Here is a 15,814-nt window from a genome sequence, read left to right on the forward strand (position 1 = left end):
TTTTCCCCAGGTTTGGAAACAGAGTGCTCAGTGTACAGTACTGCATACAAAGGATCCCCTGTTTAATGCACACCACTCTCAGTAAGTTTACCAAAAAATTTCCTCTGGCAAGGAAAGAGGCGTCTCGTGGACATACAGAAGCCGACAAAGGCATGGCGAAAAAAATCCCACAGTTACCTTCTTTTCCCCCTGACATGTTTTATACAACGAAGGCTGTACCTGAACTGATCCTACGTTTTATGACTACGGCATCCAGTTTACATCTGTGTCCTTACATGCGTTTTTAGGATTTATAGATGAGACCCGGTTTGTTCCTTTTTGTACGTTTTCCACAGCTCCGGTTTTAATTCCTTATCCGTCAGCGGTGAAGTTCTGTGATTGAAAGCCTCTCAAACCCAACATTAAAATATTGCAGCAGCACCTGGCCAAATCCTCCATGTAACCGGTAGTGCCAAACCCCTCGAGTTCTCATTGCACCTTTTAAAACGGATACAGTATATTTGTTTTTTTTATCCATCTGGACACATGGACATTTTTATGGCCCAGTGTAGGGGGGTGACTGTCTCTATCCAGTATGGGTGGAGGTGAATGTTGGGGCAGATTTTGATGAATTGATTATTAGTTCTGCATTGTAGTCGTGTAGCTTCCCTACCCTTCCCCCTTTTAATTCTGATTACTAATATTTATAACTCCCTCGCCCATTTAACAGGGCCTGCTGCCGCCGCTGATTGATGGCCCGGCCATTGCTCCCCGTTTAACCTGCACGGGTATAAAGCTGTCAGAGATGAATATTGTAATTCGAAGGATGATGAAGGGGCCAGGTATAGTTCAAGCCTTCCCTGAAAGCTCTGCTGCATGCTTTATTCTGAGCTTGTGGTAAATAATGCACTGTAGCATTGGGCTTTAGTCCTCTTATTGTACAGCGAGGGTGGTCTATGTAAACTGCATCCAGATTCAATCTCGGTCTTTGTTTTTAGACACCAGAACAGCATCAAATATCAAATATACAACGTCTGACACTTTTACCCGAACGTAACATCGGTGTAGACTATAAACTTCACCTACCTTATTTTAAGAGCTGGCTTTTTTTTAATAAGTGTTTAAAGAAAAGATTGAAACCTGACGTCAGATTGGGAGTTCATTACACGCTACGTAGGGCTCTGTGGCCTTTTTCCCAGCATTCCTGTCCCCTTGCGGTGTGTTATCAAATTCAAGTTTATAGTGTTCGGACTGATTTATTTCCCTCTTAAAGATCAAGAATAAGGCATTTTAATCCAACATCTGCTGAAGGCATTCGGTTTTTCCCCTCCTCTTCCTCAAAAACTCACCACTTACCCTATTCACTAATTAAAACTCAACTTATCCTTTAATCGACAATTAAATCGGCATTCTTTAAAGTGAAAAATTGCATTTTGAGCACAACAGTGTGTCAGTCAGTCGCATTTTTTTGTCTTTACAATTCTAATATTAAAGATAAATGTGGTCCTGGCTTTCTGGGAACCTGCATCTTTCAGTTCAGTCTTCCAGAAAGCAGTAGAGTTTATCAGCTGCAGGTCATCTCTCCCTCAGGTGGTTTGTCAGGAACTGATTGATCGGTCTTATCGGAGAGATGTAGGATGGACAGGAATCTGTCTTGCTGGTGTACCACATCACTACTCACATGGTTGTTAGCTGCATTGTTCAGGCTGGAGATTTGCTGCAATGTTTCTAAACGACATCAGCATTATACTAGATATGTAAACGGAGCTTGTTCGTCTTTTCTTGTCATTCGTCTGAGCGTCCTTTTCATAGTTTGATTTGTGCTTAAAGTGTGTCTAAGTGGTTTTATACAAGTGACCATTTTACTTGTTTGGTCATGACTTTAGATTTTTTTTATGGAACTTCTGAGAGCAGCTGACAGGCGAAATAAACAGTTTGAGACACAGATTGACCCCCTGATCTTTTCTTTGTTCCCACTGTCCTCTTATCACCTCATGTCCTCAGGCTAACATGTGTAGGAGATCTCTCTCCCAAGCTCTCTCTCTCTCTGTCTTTTTCTTTCTTTCTCACTCTCCTCCTCTCGTTGTTCATGGCTCGTCTTCTTCCTTCTCAGGGCTAAGGAGTATGAGATATCTGTGGAGGCGAAGATGCAGATTCCAGATTCTCCTTACAAGGCCAAGTAAGCTGCCAGCTCTGGTTATAATGAATGTACACCCACACCTGAGTTGTATCTCCAAGTATTTGGCTTGCTCCTAATCTCTGAAATGTTGTCTTTTTAAACTCTTCACACCCTACACACACTTAACACCCACCAATGACACAGCAGTCGAGAGTGTTTGTTTAAATTTGGACAATAAATGTGGTAGACCAGGTTCGATTGTTTTTGTTTTGAATTATGCCATTCTGGATTTATGAGACTGTGGCCTTTGGGGTGTGTGTGTGTGTGTGTGTGTGTCTGCAGACTGCAGCGACTGGTGAAGGACTTGGGAAAGCAGCTGCAGGGGCAGGACAGTGGCCAATGTGCCAACAACAAAGTGTCTGGCTTGGATAGAACTCTGGGCGAGATCTCCCGCATTCTGGAGAAACAGGTATTATATGTAACGTAGAACTAGACGTTACAACTATATGTGAAATTTTCATTTCTAGAATAGATTTCATAAGTTATGGTAAGTTTCAAAACACACTATCACAGTTATATCTCTCTGAAGCGTGCACATTCTCCTCAGGCTAATATGAATAAAGTGAGCAGCTCTGTGGCATCGCAGGTTTCTGGATGATTTGCCATAGTGCCCCAGAAGTCTGGTCAGATTGTGTGTTCGTGTGTGCGTGCGTGCATGTGTGTAAGGATTTGAGAGGGAGATAAGCCTCCTGGCTGCTCTATGTGCAGACTCTCCTAAACCACACAGCTTTGGCTGGATTCCTCCCTGTCTCACAGTCTGTACTGAGTATCACGTTCCTTCCCCAACTCTTTGCCCTTGGTTATTTGGTAACGAGGGCCAGATTAGTTGCATGTTTTCATTGCAGCAGATGTTATTAATCGAGCAGCTACCCGTTTGTTAAGCAGCCAAACATGTTTTCCAGTGTTCGTCTGACCTCTCAAGCCTGCTGGTGCACATTGCGGCTTTGTATAATAACTCGTCGGTTTCGTCGACGTAAAATTTAATCCAAATGATTGAAAAGAATAAATGTAACAAAGCATTTAAAGATTTAAAGATGTATTCTTTGGCTCAGGGAAGTGTTCCACACAGTGATCATGGCACCTTGCCTGTTTCTAGTGAACCACCTGTATTCAGTACAGTGTCATTTATTTTTCTTCAGCATTTTCCACGTGGATTAATGTGCAAGATTTGTAAAGGCATTACTTCACCCTGTCCTTGAGTCAGCTAAAATCCAATATACATTGCACTTTTTATGACGTGTTAATCAGTACTAGGTTGTTTTGTTTTTTTTTATGAAGGGAATAAACAATCCTATGGAGTGCCATTCTGTAAAAGACCTGGGTGTGTATGGGTGGGAGGATGGGACGTTGATGGTGTCACTGCACTGGCTGGAGGGAGGAGATGCTCGATGTTAATGGATGGAGGGATGTCTCCAGGGACAGGGCAAGTAGCTGAACAGTCTGGTAAAGCAATGCTAATGGGAGAGGAGGGCACAAGCACAAGCTCTTGTATAAAGCTGGGAACTGGTGAAGAAGCATCGACTGGCCGTACTTTTTTTTTTTTCTAAAGTATTACACACCATTCAAATGTGTTTTTGTATTAGATTATTGTATAGAGTTGTGAAAATTTCAAATGAATCTGAATAAGGCGTGTAATATTTTTTCTTTCACACTTGCAATGCACTTAAAATTAGCCCTTTAATACTTTAGATAGTGCTTTTTTAAGCCATGCATGCTAACCATCATATTTGAATTTCCTAAGAAACAGACACTGCTCTGTACACCGGGTTAGTCATATCCAATCAGATTAAGCACTTTTTTCTACCTCCGCTAACTGAATAACTGGCAGTGTTATTTTGTTAGACGCTGTTTAAGATTTCAGAATCCCTCCTGAACTCAAGTGTTTTCTCTCATGCTATCCCAGAGGCCTTGTGGTCGCTCTCATTCCGACTGGTTCTGGAGGTTTCCACTGAGACCTGCTTTTGAAGATCCCTCTGTTGCTGTTTTTCTAAGTCAGCAGGAATAGTGAAGTGCTTGTGGAAATGTCAGTTCTTCAAGCTTTTCCTTGGGCTCTTGTGGGAATAGGAGTCTCTCGGTTTTGTGTCTGGACCTCATTTGAGCTGTCTGTCAAAAAAACAGTGCAGATTCCTTCAGCCGAGGCAGCTTGTGCCCGAAGCAGCGTCACTGGGCTTGTGTGTGAACCAGGCTGCTGAGGCACTTCCTCCTCTAATCCCTGGACAAAGTCAAATAAATATCTGTCTCCTTCAGTACGAGGCGTCTGCCCACAAGCCGCTCCGAATGCTCACTTTTAGTCAGGAGCGTTTAGATTATTTGACCTAACAAGCATCCCTCGTGTCACAGACTCACCTACAGATTTGTTTTTTCACAGTCACCGTATCTGATTCAGTCTTCACTTTCTCAGCTAATTCCTTGTGCAACACCCGACACTGCCCCCACCCTTCTCCTCTCCTCTTCTCCCCCAGCAGCACTGCTTCAGCTTTAACCATGGGCTCCGACCCCTGCCCGCATCTCCCTATGAGGCCGCTAATGGTTTATTTTGTGTCAAACCAGGTTTCGTTTTGACTTGCTGGCAAGTGACTGATCCAAAAACGTTCATGTTTTTCATTGTTGTTGTTTTTTAGAATGGTCTGGACAGTCCTCTATTCTGTAGTATGAGCTTACAGCTGCTTACCTCTGTCCAATGACCTCATGTATTTACACTGAGTGCCGGCACATGTTTGTCACTGCTTTCAAATAAAGGGTCAGAAAAGACAGACTACATTTATGACACTTCGGGGACTATCAGGACCACGGTTGAGTCAGTAGGCTGCCACTATTTACATTTTCATTTGCCAGCTGTCAGGGACTGGCTTCCCTTGGTGGTCAACTGGTTGCTTGCTGTACCTGATCAAGAGGCCCCTGAATAGAGAGAAGGGCATTGGGGGTCTTGTTCCCTGTCCATAAATCCCATGGTAGATGACCTCATATTAGAAAGGGTCAGATTTAAGTTGGCTGAATCACAGAATCTTGATGGACATCAAGGGTGTGGACATGCTGCAGCTTGTACATCAATATAGTGTTAAGTGGCTTTGAAAGGAAAGTGTGCTGCTGATAGATTTTGACATGGTTAATACCGTTAGTTGAGATGACTTGGGCAAAACTCTCTAAAGTCCACTAGGTGGCAAGTTTTTTTTTATTCTGTTTTTTTGGATTAAATCCAAGATGCAGATATTTTAGTCCTGTTCCAGCACTCCAGTTTAAACCACATGTGGATAAAGGCAAACATTTACATATTATTATGCAACACACAGGAACTAAGCACCCAGAAAATGGGAAACATTGCATTGGATGTGCGTGTGACAGGAAATATTTTTGCTACTTAGATTAGATTTAAGTGTAGTTCTACATTAATATAGCTGAATTAATAACTGTCAAGAGGAGTTTTTCTAAGGAAAGTGTGCATGTGTATGTATATTTGTGTGTGCATTTGTTTGTGTTTGTTTGTTTGTTTGTATATTTGTGTATTTGTGTGTGCATTTGTTTGTATGTGTTGGGGGGGGGGGTGTCACGGTGGCTTCTCCAGGGTTGGGGGTTCGATTCCCGCCTCCGCCTTGTGTGTGTGGAGTTTGAATGTTCTCCCCGTGCCTCGGGGGTTTCCTCCGGGTACTCCGGTTTCCTCCCCCGGTCCAAAGACATGCATGGTAGGTTGATTGGCATCTCTGGAAAATTGTCTGTAGTGTGTGATCGCGTGAGTGAATGAGAGTGTGTGTGTGTGTGCCCTGTGATGGGTTGGCACTCCGTCCAGGGTGTATCCTGCCTTGATGCCCGATGACGCCTGAGATAGGCACAGGCTCCCCGTGACCCGAGAAGTTCGTATAAGCGGTAGAAAATGAGTGAATGAATGTTTGTGTGTGTTTGTTTGTATATTTGTGTGTGCATTTGTTTGTATAGTTGTGTGTGTTTGTGTGTGTGTTTGTTTGTATATTTGTTTGTGTTTATATATTTGTTTGTGTGTTTGCGTGTGAGTTTGTATATTTGTGTGTACGTTTGTTTAAATATTTGTGTGTGGGTTTTTGTGTATCTTTTCCCCCCTTTTAATCATCACATATTTCATTTGCATGGTAACCTAAATCTAATTATATGGAGCACTAATGAGAAGAGTCAGCAAGGTGAGTTGCAGTGTGTCCTGTGTAGAACCCCCCCCCCCCACACACACACACACACACACACACACACTCTCTCTCTCTCTCTCTCTCTCTCTCTCTCTCTCTCTCTCTCTCTCTCACTGGATCCAGCCTGAATGACAGGCAAAGCCATAGGGGGATTAGTCCTAAAGAAAGACAGTGGACGTAGTGATGACATTCACTGTGCACCATCAGTTAGGTAATTTTCCAGCCCTAATTCCCGGACTAATTCTTTTGTTCCACTTGGCTTGGCATTTCATGTGTACGTGTCTAGTGAATTCTCGTTTTCCCCTCAGGTGGAGGCTTGAGTAAGTACCAGAAAACCCTCCCTGAAGACACCAACTGCATTTGGATGCCCTGTTTTAAATGATATGAGTTAGCAAAATAAAAAGTTTAGTATTCCACATGGTCCATGTTCGATATTAATTGAGTGTTTTTCAAAAGTGAAATAATCATTTGAACTATTTAACTGTGCAAATAGATTGTGGAAAGGTTTGGTTACAAGGTTAATGTTTAATTCTCATGCATTATGTTTGCTACTTTACATTATACCCAAAGTTTCACATCCACTGTGGTGAAATTTTTGCCCTGAATCTAAAAGGAAAACTGGAACATTACAAACTGCCCATGATTTTCTGTACTTAGTAAAACACTGTCCTGTGGTTCCTGTGGTTCCTTTGATTTTGTGCCTCGGTTGTCACTAATGAATGGTGGTCCTTTCTTTTACATAAACCAAACTCCAAACTGTTTCTCATTCGAAATGAACCGTCACAAATCATCCTTTACTGTATACTTAGCTCCATTCCATTAAGCCATGTAAACATTAAAACGCTACAGATCTCCTGTTGTGGTTTTCAGCTTGTTCCCTTTTTCTCTGATTTGAACTTGGGCCTCTTAGGGATTTTGTTTATTCCCGTCGTGTGTTTCCGTATCTCTGTTTGAGCTCGAAACGTTGCCTGCGTTCTTGTTCATTACAAGCTGGAACTGTAAAATGAAGTTTACGTTTACGTTATTGAAGTGCTTGACAAAAATCGGACGGAGCCTAGGACACGGCCTTGGTGAACTACTCCATTAACAAGTCTTCAGCTAGTTATTATTAATCTGTTGCTGTTGCAACGTTTTGGATCTCAACCTGTTTCTCTGGCTTTAAGGAGACAAATTAGAGTGATTTTTTTTTTTTTTTTTTTTTTAAGAACAGGAGCACACAGATGTGTCCACCCCATTCTGCAAATTAGCCGATTGCTCACTCCACTCTAGCACCTCAGTCCTGACCAGAGCATAGAGCAGCTGTCTGGGCCTCTGATTAGCCTGAGCTAGAGTGGACACCCAGGATAATAATTGGATAAAGTTTTCAAGCAGTATAATTTAGGTTTGCACCCTTCCTTCCACTCCCCTTTTTCCTTTTGCCCTCTCATCTGTCTTCAGGTCTTTTGTCTGAGGTCTGTGTTTGAGAAACTGAGCCTCTCATCCTATTATTCTGTCATTGGTGTGTCTGCCAGTGATGGGAGGGTGAGGACTAGAATCAGAAATCTGCCGTGGCTTTGAATGTCACTCATCAGCTCAATGTGTGGTGGCTTTTTCGAATTGTTTGATAGTGCAGAAAAGCTAAAACAAATATTCTCTCCCTCTCCCTCTCCCTCTCTCTCTCTCTCTCTCTCTCTCTTTATATATATATCAAGATGATCAAAGTCTTGAATTGAACTTCTTTGATTTAACATCCAGAATGCATTTTACCATGCAGACCTTTGAGAAACGATGATAAATCCAATAATTGAATAAAGAAATTATTACTTTAAAGGAAATGCCTGATTTATATCAGAGAAAATCTGTAGCACAGTCACCACAAAAAACACATATTGTGGTTATTCTCCTGTGTGACATGAACCAAAAACAGCTTGTGCAATGCAGATGGTATGACTAAAAATATTCAGCTGCATTTAAAAATAATATTTGTCAACCATGCATACAGTATGAAAGTGTTCAACACATTTGGCACTGGTGCAGTGGATTCATTTAGCTAAACTTGGAATTTTTTGCATTATAACATTAATCTGTTTTTCAAGCGCAGTCAGCACGTGATCATCTTGTAAATATGAACCGGATGGCATTATGTATATTTTTGAAAAATCTTACTCCCTTATTTTCTCTTTACGTTTGTTTTGCCTATACCAGTGCTCCACCATATTACCTGCAGTGTGCAGCATGCTGGCATCTGTCAGTAAGCCAGCAGTAGGCACGGTGAGTCGTCATTCCTAATCTGAGCATCTAAAGTGGATGCCAAAATAGTAGAGGTCCTGTCAAACCCCACATCTCCCCAAAATGTTTCTTAAATGGGCCACCAGGAGAGGCCTAATCTTCCCTCGCCTGCAGCCAAAAGATCCTGTGCTGATGTGCGAGCCTAAGCCTAAGGCTGCTTAAGCCTCCCTTGTTGCTCTCAGCTCTGTTGACGAGGCATTGAGAGGAAGACAGCAGTGTCTCTGGGAGGTTGATGGAGTCGACGCCGAACTCCTCTTGATCACTTTAGCTGTTCGGCATGCGCTGCCTTTGGTGTATCTGACAACGTGCTTGTTCCAATCTCTTAACCCTGCCAGGGTTCAGCCTTCTTTTGCCACCAAATCTTCAGGAATTATTCTTTGGCGGTGCCCATGATTGACAGGAGAGGAGCTTATGTGTAATTTTGCAAAGCGCTTCCACTGTTCAACGCTCAATATGTTCAGGCTTGTTGGCAGGTTAGCCATCCGCTGAACAAAAACAGCCTCAAGTACCTGACTTTGAGTGCTGTCACACAGCATAGGAAACTCTGACCTCATTAAGAAGTGGAATCTATCTTCTCATCTCCCACAAAAGTTCTTATCACTCCGAGTTAATCTGTATCTTCTCTCGCTTAAATCCTTTTTCTGTCTTACTCCTACTTAATGATATATATTGGGATTGACATGTTTATTTATTCATATTTGCATATTATGACATTTTACAGCTAGGTCAGAATATGTGCGAGAAATTCTTTTACTCTCTCAGAAACAGTTCAGTCATTTATTATTGGAATGATGACATGTTGTGATGTTGCTGGTCTGGAGCCACTGCCAGCCTCTTCGATGCTTCTTCTGTTCATCAGTTAAAGCCCAAGAGATCTGTGGATCTTTGTCTTACATCACATGACTCACTTAAAGGGTTCCCACTTTGAACTTGAAGGAATTTTATGATGCAAGTAAAAATGTCAAGTCTGTAAACAGTTTGATTTGAGAAGCATGTCAGTTAAATGACTGGTTTATGTCCTCTTTTAGACAAGGATACTCAGCCACACCATATGAGTTTCAGGCACAGTTTGGTTGACCTCCTCTTAAAAGTTTTATCGCTTTTATCTACGGTAAGCAGTGAACGAATGCTGCATTTGTGCTGCTTTGTGCTTTTTCTTTAAACTCAACATGATATTGTGTAAAGTAAGATTATTATTATTTTTTTTCCATGCTGTTTTTTCCTCCCAGATATTCATGCCCTTGTATTCCCTAAGCTCTTGTTTGTCAGGCTGGACCACCCCTGTTTTGTGTGCAGTTCTGTGTATTTGTTGTCCTGCATCAGGCTTTAGTGACTGCAGGGAGCTGTAAAGGGTTGTGCACTTTTGAGATTTAACAGGAATTCTTTGGGGGATCACTTTTTTTTTTTTTCCTGATGTCATTCTCTGTCCTCTTTGGAAACAGGGAGGTTAGGAGAGAAAGACAGGATTCTTATACAGTGAGAGCAATGTAATACCTCGACCCTTTCGCCTCTGCATGCGTGTTCATGACTGACTCTCTTTCTCTTTTTCTCTGTCTCTTCTCTTCTTTCCAGAATAATGCAGATCAGGTAGCGTTTCAAGTAGGAGGGGGTCTGTCTGCACTGGAACAGATTCTGCAGGTAGTCACTGCCGCCTCCACTCCCACTGCCGTCCCACGCATTCCACTTAAGTGAGTAGCAGCTATTGCAAAGTCTCTCTCTCTCTCTCTCTCTCTCTCTCTCTCTCTCTCTCTCTCTCTCTCTCTCTCTCTCTCACTTAGACACACACACAACTGTACAGTTCTGGATTCTTCATCTCTATTTCTTTTCTCTCTGTCTCTCTTCTCTCTATTCTCTCACTTTTCTCAATGTTCCTTCTGTCTCTCTCTCTCTCTCTCTCTCTCTCTCTCTCTCTCTCTCTCTCTCAGACAGAGACACACACACAACTGTACAGTTCTGGATCCTTCAGCTCTCTATCTCTTTCTCTTTTCTCTCGGTCTCTCTATTCTCTCACTTTTCTCAATGTTCCCTCTCTCTCTCTCTCTCTCTCTCTCTCTCTCTCTCTCTCTCTCTCTCTCTCTCTTAGACAGAGATACACACACAACTGTATAGTTCTGGATCCTTCAGCTCTCTATCTCTTTCTCTTCTCTCTCTTTTCTCTCTGTCTATCTCTCTATGCTCTCTCTTTTCTCACTTTTCCCTCTGTCTGTCTGCCTGTCTGTCTGTCTGTCTGTCTGTCTCTCTCTCTCTTAGACACACACACAACTGTACAGTTCTGGATCCTTCAGCTCTCTATATCTTTCTCTTCTCTCTCTCTCTCTCTCTCTCTCTCTCTCTCTTTCTCTTTTCACACTTCACACACAGCCTTTTTTAGGCACATTTTAAAATGCTATTTTTTTTGTTTCAACCTTTTTGCTTTCCTAAACCTTAATGTTTGTCACTAAGCTTTTCTACCTTTTGTCGTAAGTTTAATAAAATGAAAATCTGTTCTCTTTGCCACTGGAAGCTAAACAAATATTCCACAAACGTATTTTATCGGGAGAAAACCATCTAGAGCTCCTAACAGATTTTATCCACTACACAGAGATTAAATTTTTCATCATTAATAATTCCCTATGATTACATAATTAACTGGAGAAGCTCTCTTCTCTCGGGCATGATTTGGTGATCAGTACAGCTGGCTTGCAGTACAGCTCCATCTCAACTGTTCAGACAGTTCTTCCTTTTCCAGATCTCTTTCACTGCAATAAATAGTTACAAAATGCATAATGAATAAGGATGATCTCTGCTCAGAAAATAAAAAGAGCTACGTTCAAGTCGTCCATTTCTCCTTCGCCTGCTGCCATACAAACGACACATTTATCGAGTCCGTCACAGCGAAATGGAAGTGCGGTTTGAATAGTGGCAATGGACTTTGCGAGCTTGGCCACTAGATAACCTCACAGAGAAGCTCTTTCCACTAGAGAGAGCCCTTAATGGACTAGAATGGCTTCTCTCACCATCATTAGCATTTGCTTTCTTTTTTTCAAAATATCCCCTAATGGAGGAATGTTACGTATATTTATAATGCTTTTACAGACCATCTAGTGTTTATTGATTTTTTTTTTTCTTTCTCCCTCAATCTCTCACACTCCCTCTAGCTCTTTCTTAATCAGTCATTAATTTTAGAAAATCCGAGAGGAAGTTAAAGATTGTAATGGATTTTTATGAACTGAACTGAAGTGAAGTTTTGGAAGAGGGTAGATCTGGTTTGTGCTTGATTAACCTGTGTGTGTGTGTGTGTGTGTGTGTGTGTGTGTGTGTGTGTGTGTGTGTGTGTGTGTGTGTGTGTGTGTGTGTGGCACTGTTTGTGCACCAGCTTGTGTATGTGCTGGCCTAGCCTTTCAAACACGTCCGCTGTTCTCTTCTTATTTTGAGAGATCCACTTAAATGGCTCGGAAGGAGGCCCAGACCTTTGAGGCATGTCTGTCATTTGTACTGGTCTGTTGCTATCACGCAACTGAAGTGGTCCTTTTGTAAGGATTAAAGAATGTCCTCATCTTCACCTCCTATCGTGCCTGAATCACTTCCCAGTCTTGGCTTGTTGAAAAGTCAACCCTTCCTGACAGTGCATGGGTATTTTTCAAAAATAAATAGGAATAAACAATAAAGGACATTTTTATTCTTTAAAATAATTTACCTTTAACATCTGTTAGAAAAACGTCTCAAGATATTGTCTTTGTTCAGAATGATGTACACTGAGAACGATCAGGATCTCATTTCTTCTTCCTGTATGACAGACGGAGCAGAGATTAGGATAAGTAAAACTGCCTAATTTCTCCGGACTCACACTCAAATTGCTCTATAGTTATTGTAACTCCTGAGCAGGTACTGTCGTTTTGACATGCACTGTTTTTTAAGCTTCATTCTTCTAAGAAAATGATGACGGGATACTACAACGTACAGTATGGGAACAGGGCATGACTTAAGTGCGTATGCGCTAATCATTCTTCCTCATCTCTGCTTCATAATGGAACTGGACTGAGACACTAACCCTCACAACAGCTTTAGTTTATCTGTTTACTGTAATGCTGGTGTATCGATCGCCTCCTTTCAGATAAGCTGAGTGATTTACAAAAAAGAACAACTGCGGAGATGCTGCTGGAATATTACGCCCCAGGGAGGAGAATTCCATCTTGTTAGCATTACATTAATGGGCTAATTCCAGCGCGAGGCTCCGTTAATGTCCCTGTGTTACACTGCGGCTCAGAGTGGAGGGCTGGGCAGCAGGGGGAGGAAATGGGGGTCGGATGTCTGGAGCAGGAAGGTCATTACGTTTGTTTGAGTAACAGGGCAGGGGAAGAGCATGCAACAACCCGGACGTTAACCCGCACGCTTACTGTTTAACTGAGGATGATGGGGATATAAAAGTACATGTGAAACAGTCACTCTTGCATATCCTGCTATGGTGATTTTCTTGTTAGTAAAATTTTATTCTTGCCCATTTTTTGAGAAACTTTGCTAAACAGCATACTGTCAAGTTCACTTCTTTGGTTATGAGAGCCTGTAGTAGATGCCTGCCAGTATACAGATAGAGGGACACTTTTTACATGTATTTTACACCAACAGTGCTGGAAAGGGGACAATACTTTCATTTTAATTTTGTTACTTGTCACCTTATTGATCTTTTAAATTAATCAGCCATGATTGCTTTCTGTTTGATCATTTAAATTATTATGAAATGTATGCTTTCTGAATTTTTCGCACTTCGACACGTTGACGATGATGTGCCCAATTCTCATTGCTTGTCTGTAAGAGAGCCTCCTTGTATGCTTTTATACTGTAAAGTGTTTTGCATCCCCTGAGACAAGACAAGAAAGCACATAGATTAAGCTGTAAAGTGTTTTTTTTTTCTTTCTCTCTTTCGTTGACTCTTACGTCTCCCTCAGGGATGAAGAGTGTGTGATTGCACTTGGAGGTGTGTCTGGCTTTCAAATGAGTTTGTAGAGCTTTTAAGCAATTCTCTGGTCTCCCAGTAGGGGTCACTGAAGAGAAGAGAGGGGAAAGTGAGAGAGCTGGGCTTCAGACCAGGCTGCTGTCAGCACACAAGACCGAGAACAGGGAGCGGAGTATGATTAAGTCACAGCTATCCCAGCGACACACACGCTGTGCGATGGTGGGGGTCACTTCTAAACGGATTTTACAAATGACTTTAAGGAAATCAGTTTTTCTAAATAGACTGGAGACATTTGAAACTTTCCCCAAGGTCAACAGGTCTTTGAAAAGGTTTGGAAATGGAGAGCACTTTGCTCTTACTCTAAGTGTGGTTCACTTTGTGCTCCTGCATCCTGTGCTGTCTCACTTTCTGTGAGCCCAGCGACGCGGGGCTGCTTGTCACCTCACCTCCGTGTCACACGATGACTAAATGTACCCGGTGAAAGCTTCCACCAAGCATGGTTTCATTTCAGGATGCCATTATGCCGAACACGCGCATGTGTGTACGCATGCTGTGCGGTGCGTGACAGAGCACCCGAGACTTATGCCCCAGCTTATGCCCGGCCATTTGCAGAACACCGGGAGGAATGGATGTCTTGGAAGCAGTCATGATATCGGAAAAGATCAGTGGCAGAATCAAATTAAATGTCATTTGGATTGCAGTGAAAGAAAGGATTGTTGGACAAGTGCTAGGCAAAGGATTTGCTCTTCACCTTTTCTTTTTGGCTCTAGCTTTTCCTTTCCCTCAAGGCCCCCTCCTTTTTTCCTTCACTTCCTTTCCAAAAGCAGGTATTGCAGTCAGGCTGAGTACTTGTTCAGATTTCTGTGTTTTGCGTACGTCAAGCCTGAGTGGACATATAGGAGAAAGGGGGAGATTATATTGAGAGATTGGGAAATGTGAGCTTCTGGCCTAGGTCAGGCTATTTCCTGGTTGATAACCCAGTTACAAGGGGGTGCAGAAAAGGATCTTTACCTGTTGCTGCTGCTTATCCACCACATCCAGTTCTCTGGTTTTGGGTGCTCCTTCTCCCAATGAAGAACCCCTATGTTCCCATGCGGCTTTAGTTTCCAAACCTTTGCAGTTTTGTAAAAGACAAGTTTTTACAATTGATACCACCTCCCATGACGTCCCGGGAGGTTTCCCATCTTTCCTGCCATCTGCCTGTTGTCCCTGGGATACCCCATGGATTTCTGAATGGGTTACAGGGGTTTATCTGAGCCCAAAAGGTCAGTTTAGTGACCCGGTAACTAGGGCCACCCAGGCTGATAAATATACCCTGAGGGTGTGATGTACATGTGAGGGAGAGGGTGCAAAGGTGTGGCTGTGGGAGAGGTGCTTCTTACCTTAAGCAGGCCTTTACTGTTTGTCACGGTGGGCTAATCAGAGGGTAGGTCTGCTTGGGTGTCTGAGGTTAAGCTGGTTAGAGTAGGTGAGGAGATTACAGTGCTTGTTATCTGCATCTCTTGGTCCTGTATTCTTTATCCCTTCCTCTTTATCTTCTTTGAAATCTCTCTCTCTCTCTCTCTCTCTCTCTCTCTCTCTCTCTCTCTCTCTCTCTCTCTCTCACCACAGCCCCCCTTTTCTTTATCCCCTATACTCTATGCTCCGTCAGTGTAGGGTACCTTTGGAACTTAATCCTATGTCTACAAGATAAGGCTTCATTATGGCCAGATTAACAATGCGCCTGTTGTTTTTGGGGGCAGCCTACAGTCTGGTAGCAGAATGGGCACCGAGCAACGTGGGCCGTTCTGAGGCCAGCGAGCATTGTCAGGAACAGCAGTCTGTCAGGGAATCTCAGAGCAAGGAATGTTGCCGTCAAGAACGAGTGGCACATGTGGGCCACTGCTGCATACTCCCCGAGTAACACGAGAAGAAGTACAATGGCACTTCACAAAATTGCTCATCAAAATCTTTGACGCAAGCTGTCATCATCAGGGAGAGGGAGCTTGGGATACCATACGCAAGCCTGGTGTTAGGTGTCATGCTAATCACTCTCAGTTAGCCGAGAGCAAGCTGAAAAAGCAACCGGGTTACAGCTTCCTGTTGCTGACAGGAGTGTGACAATTAAAGTCATTTTAGCAGGACAGCGACAGCTATATCTATTTTATTACGTGTCTAGCCTGAGTTCAGCATTCGATTTCCACCACAAGAACCATTTCAGGAACTTCAGGCCAAGCACAGGAACTTCCAGAGTTTTTCCCAACACAGCAACTAGGGACAAGCACAATTAATGTGGAAATTTGCTTATTGTTCAAACCTAAGATT

General features: G+C 42.6%; 1 protein-coding gene across 5 annotated transcripts in view; it reads left to right on the top strand.

Moving 5' to 3' along the window:
- Positions 1-15,814, top strand: part of scaper (S-phase cyclin A-associated protein in the ER) — a 92,394-nt gene that overhangs the window by 51,365 nt on the left and 25,215 nt on the right. For 4 of the 5 annotated variants that reach the window (XM_047819809.1, XM_047819812.1, XM_047819811.1 and 1 more), the window contains 3 exons: positions 2,093-2,158; positions 2,441-2,567; positions 10,150-10,265. In XM_047819809.1, the coding sequence (XP_047675765.1) occupies positions 2,093-2,158; positions 2,441-2,567; positions 10,150-10,265 (309 nt within the window). The remainder of the gene's footprint in view (positions 1-2,092; positions 2,159-2,440; positions 2,568-10,149; positions 10,266-15,814) is intronic. The other variant, XM_047819813.1, reaches the window with a different exon arrangement.

The sequence above is a fragment of the Tachysurus fulvidraco genome, chromosome 10, assembly GCF_022655615.1.
Source record: "Tachysurus fulvidraco isolate hzauxx_2018 chromosome 10, HZAU_PFXX_2.0, whole genome shotgun sequence".
Taxonomy (NCBI): Eukaryota; Metazoa; Chordata; class Actinopteri; order Siluriformes; family Bagridae; genus Tachysurus; species Tachysurus fulvidraco.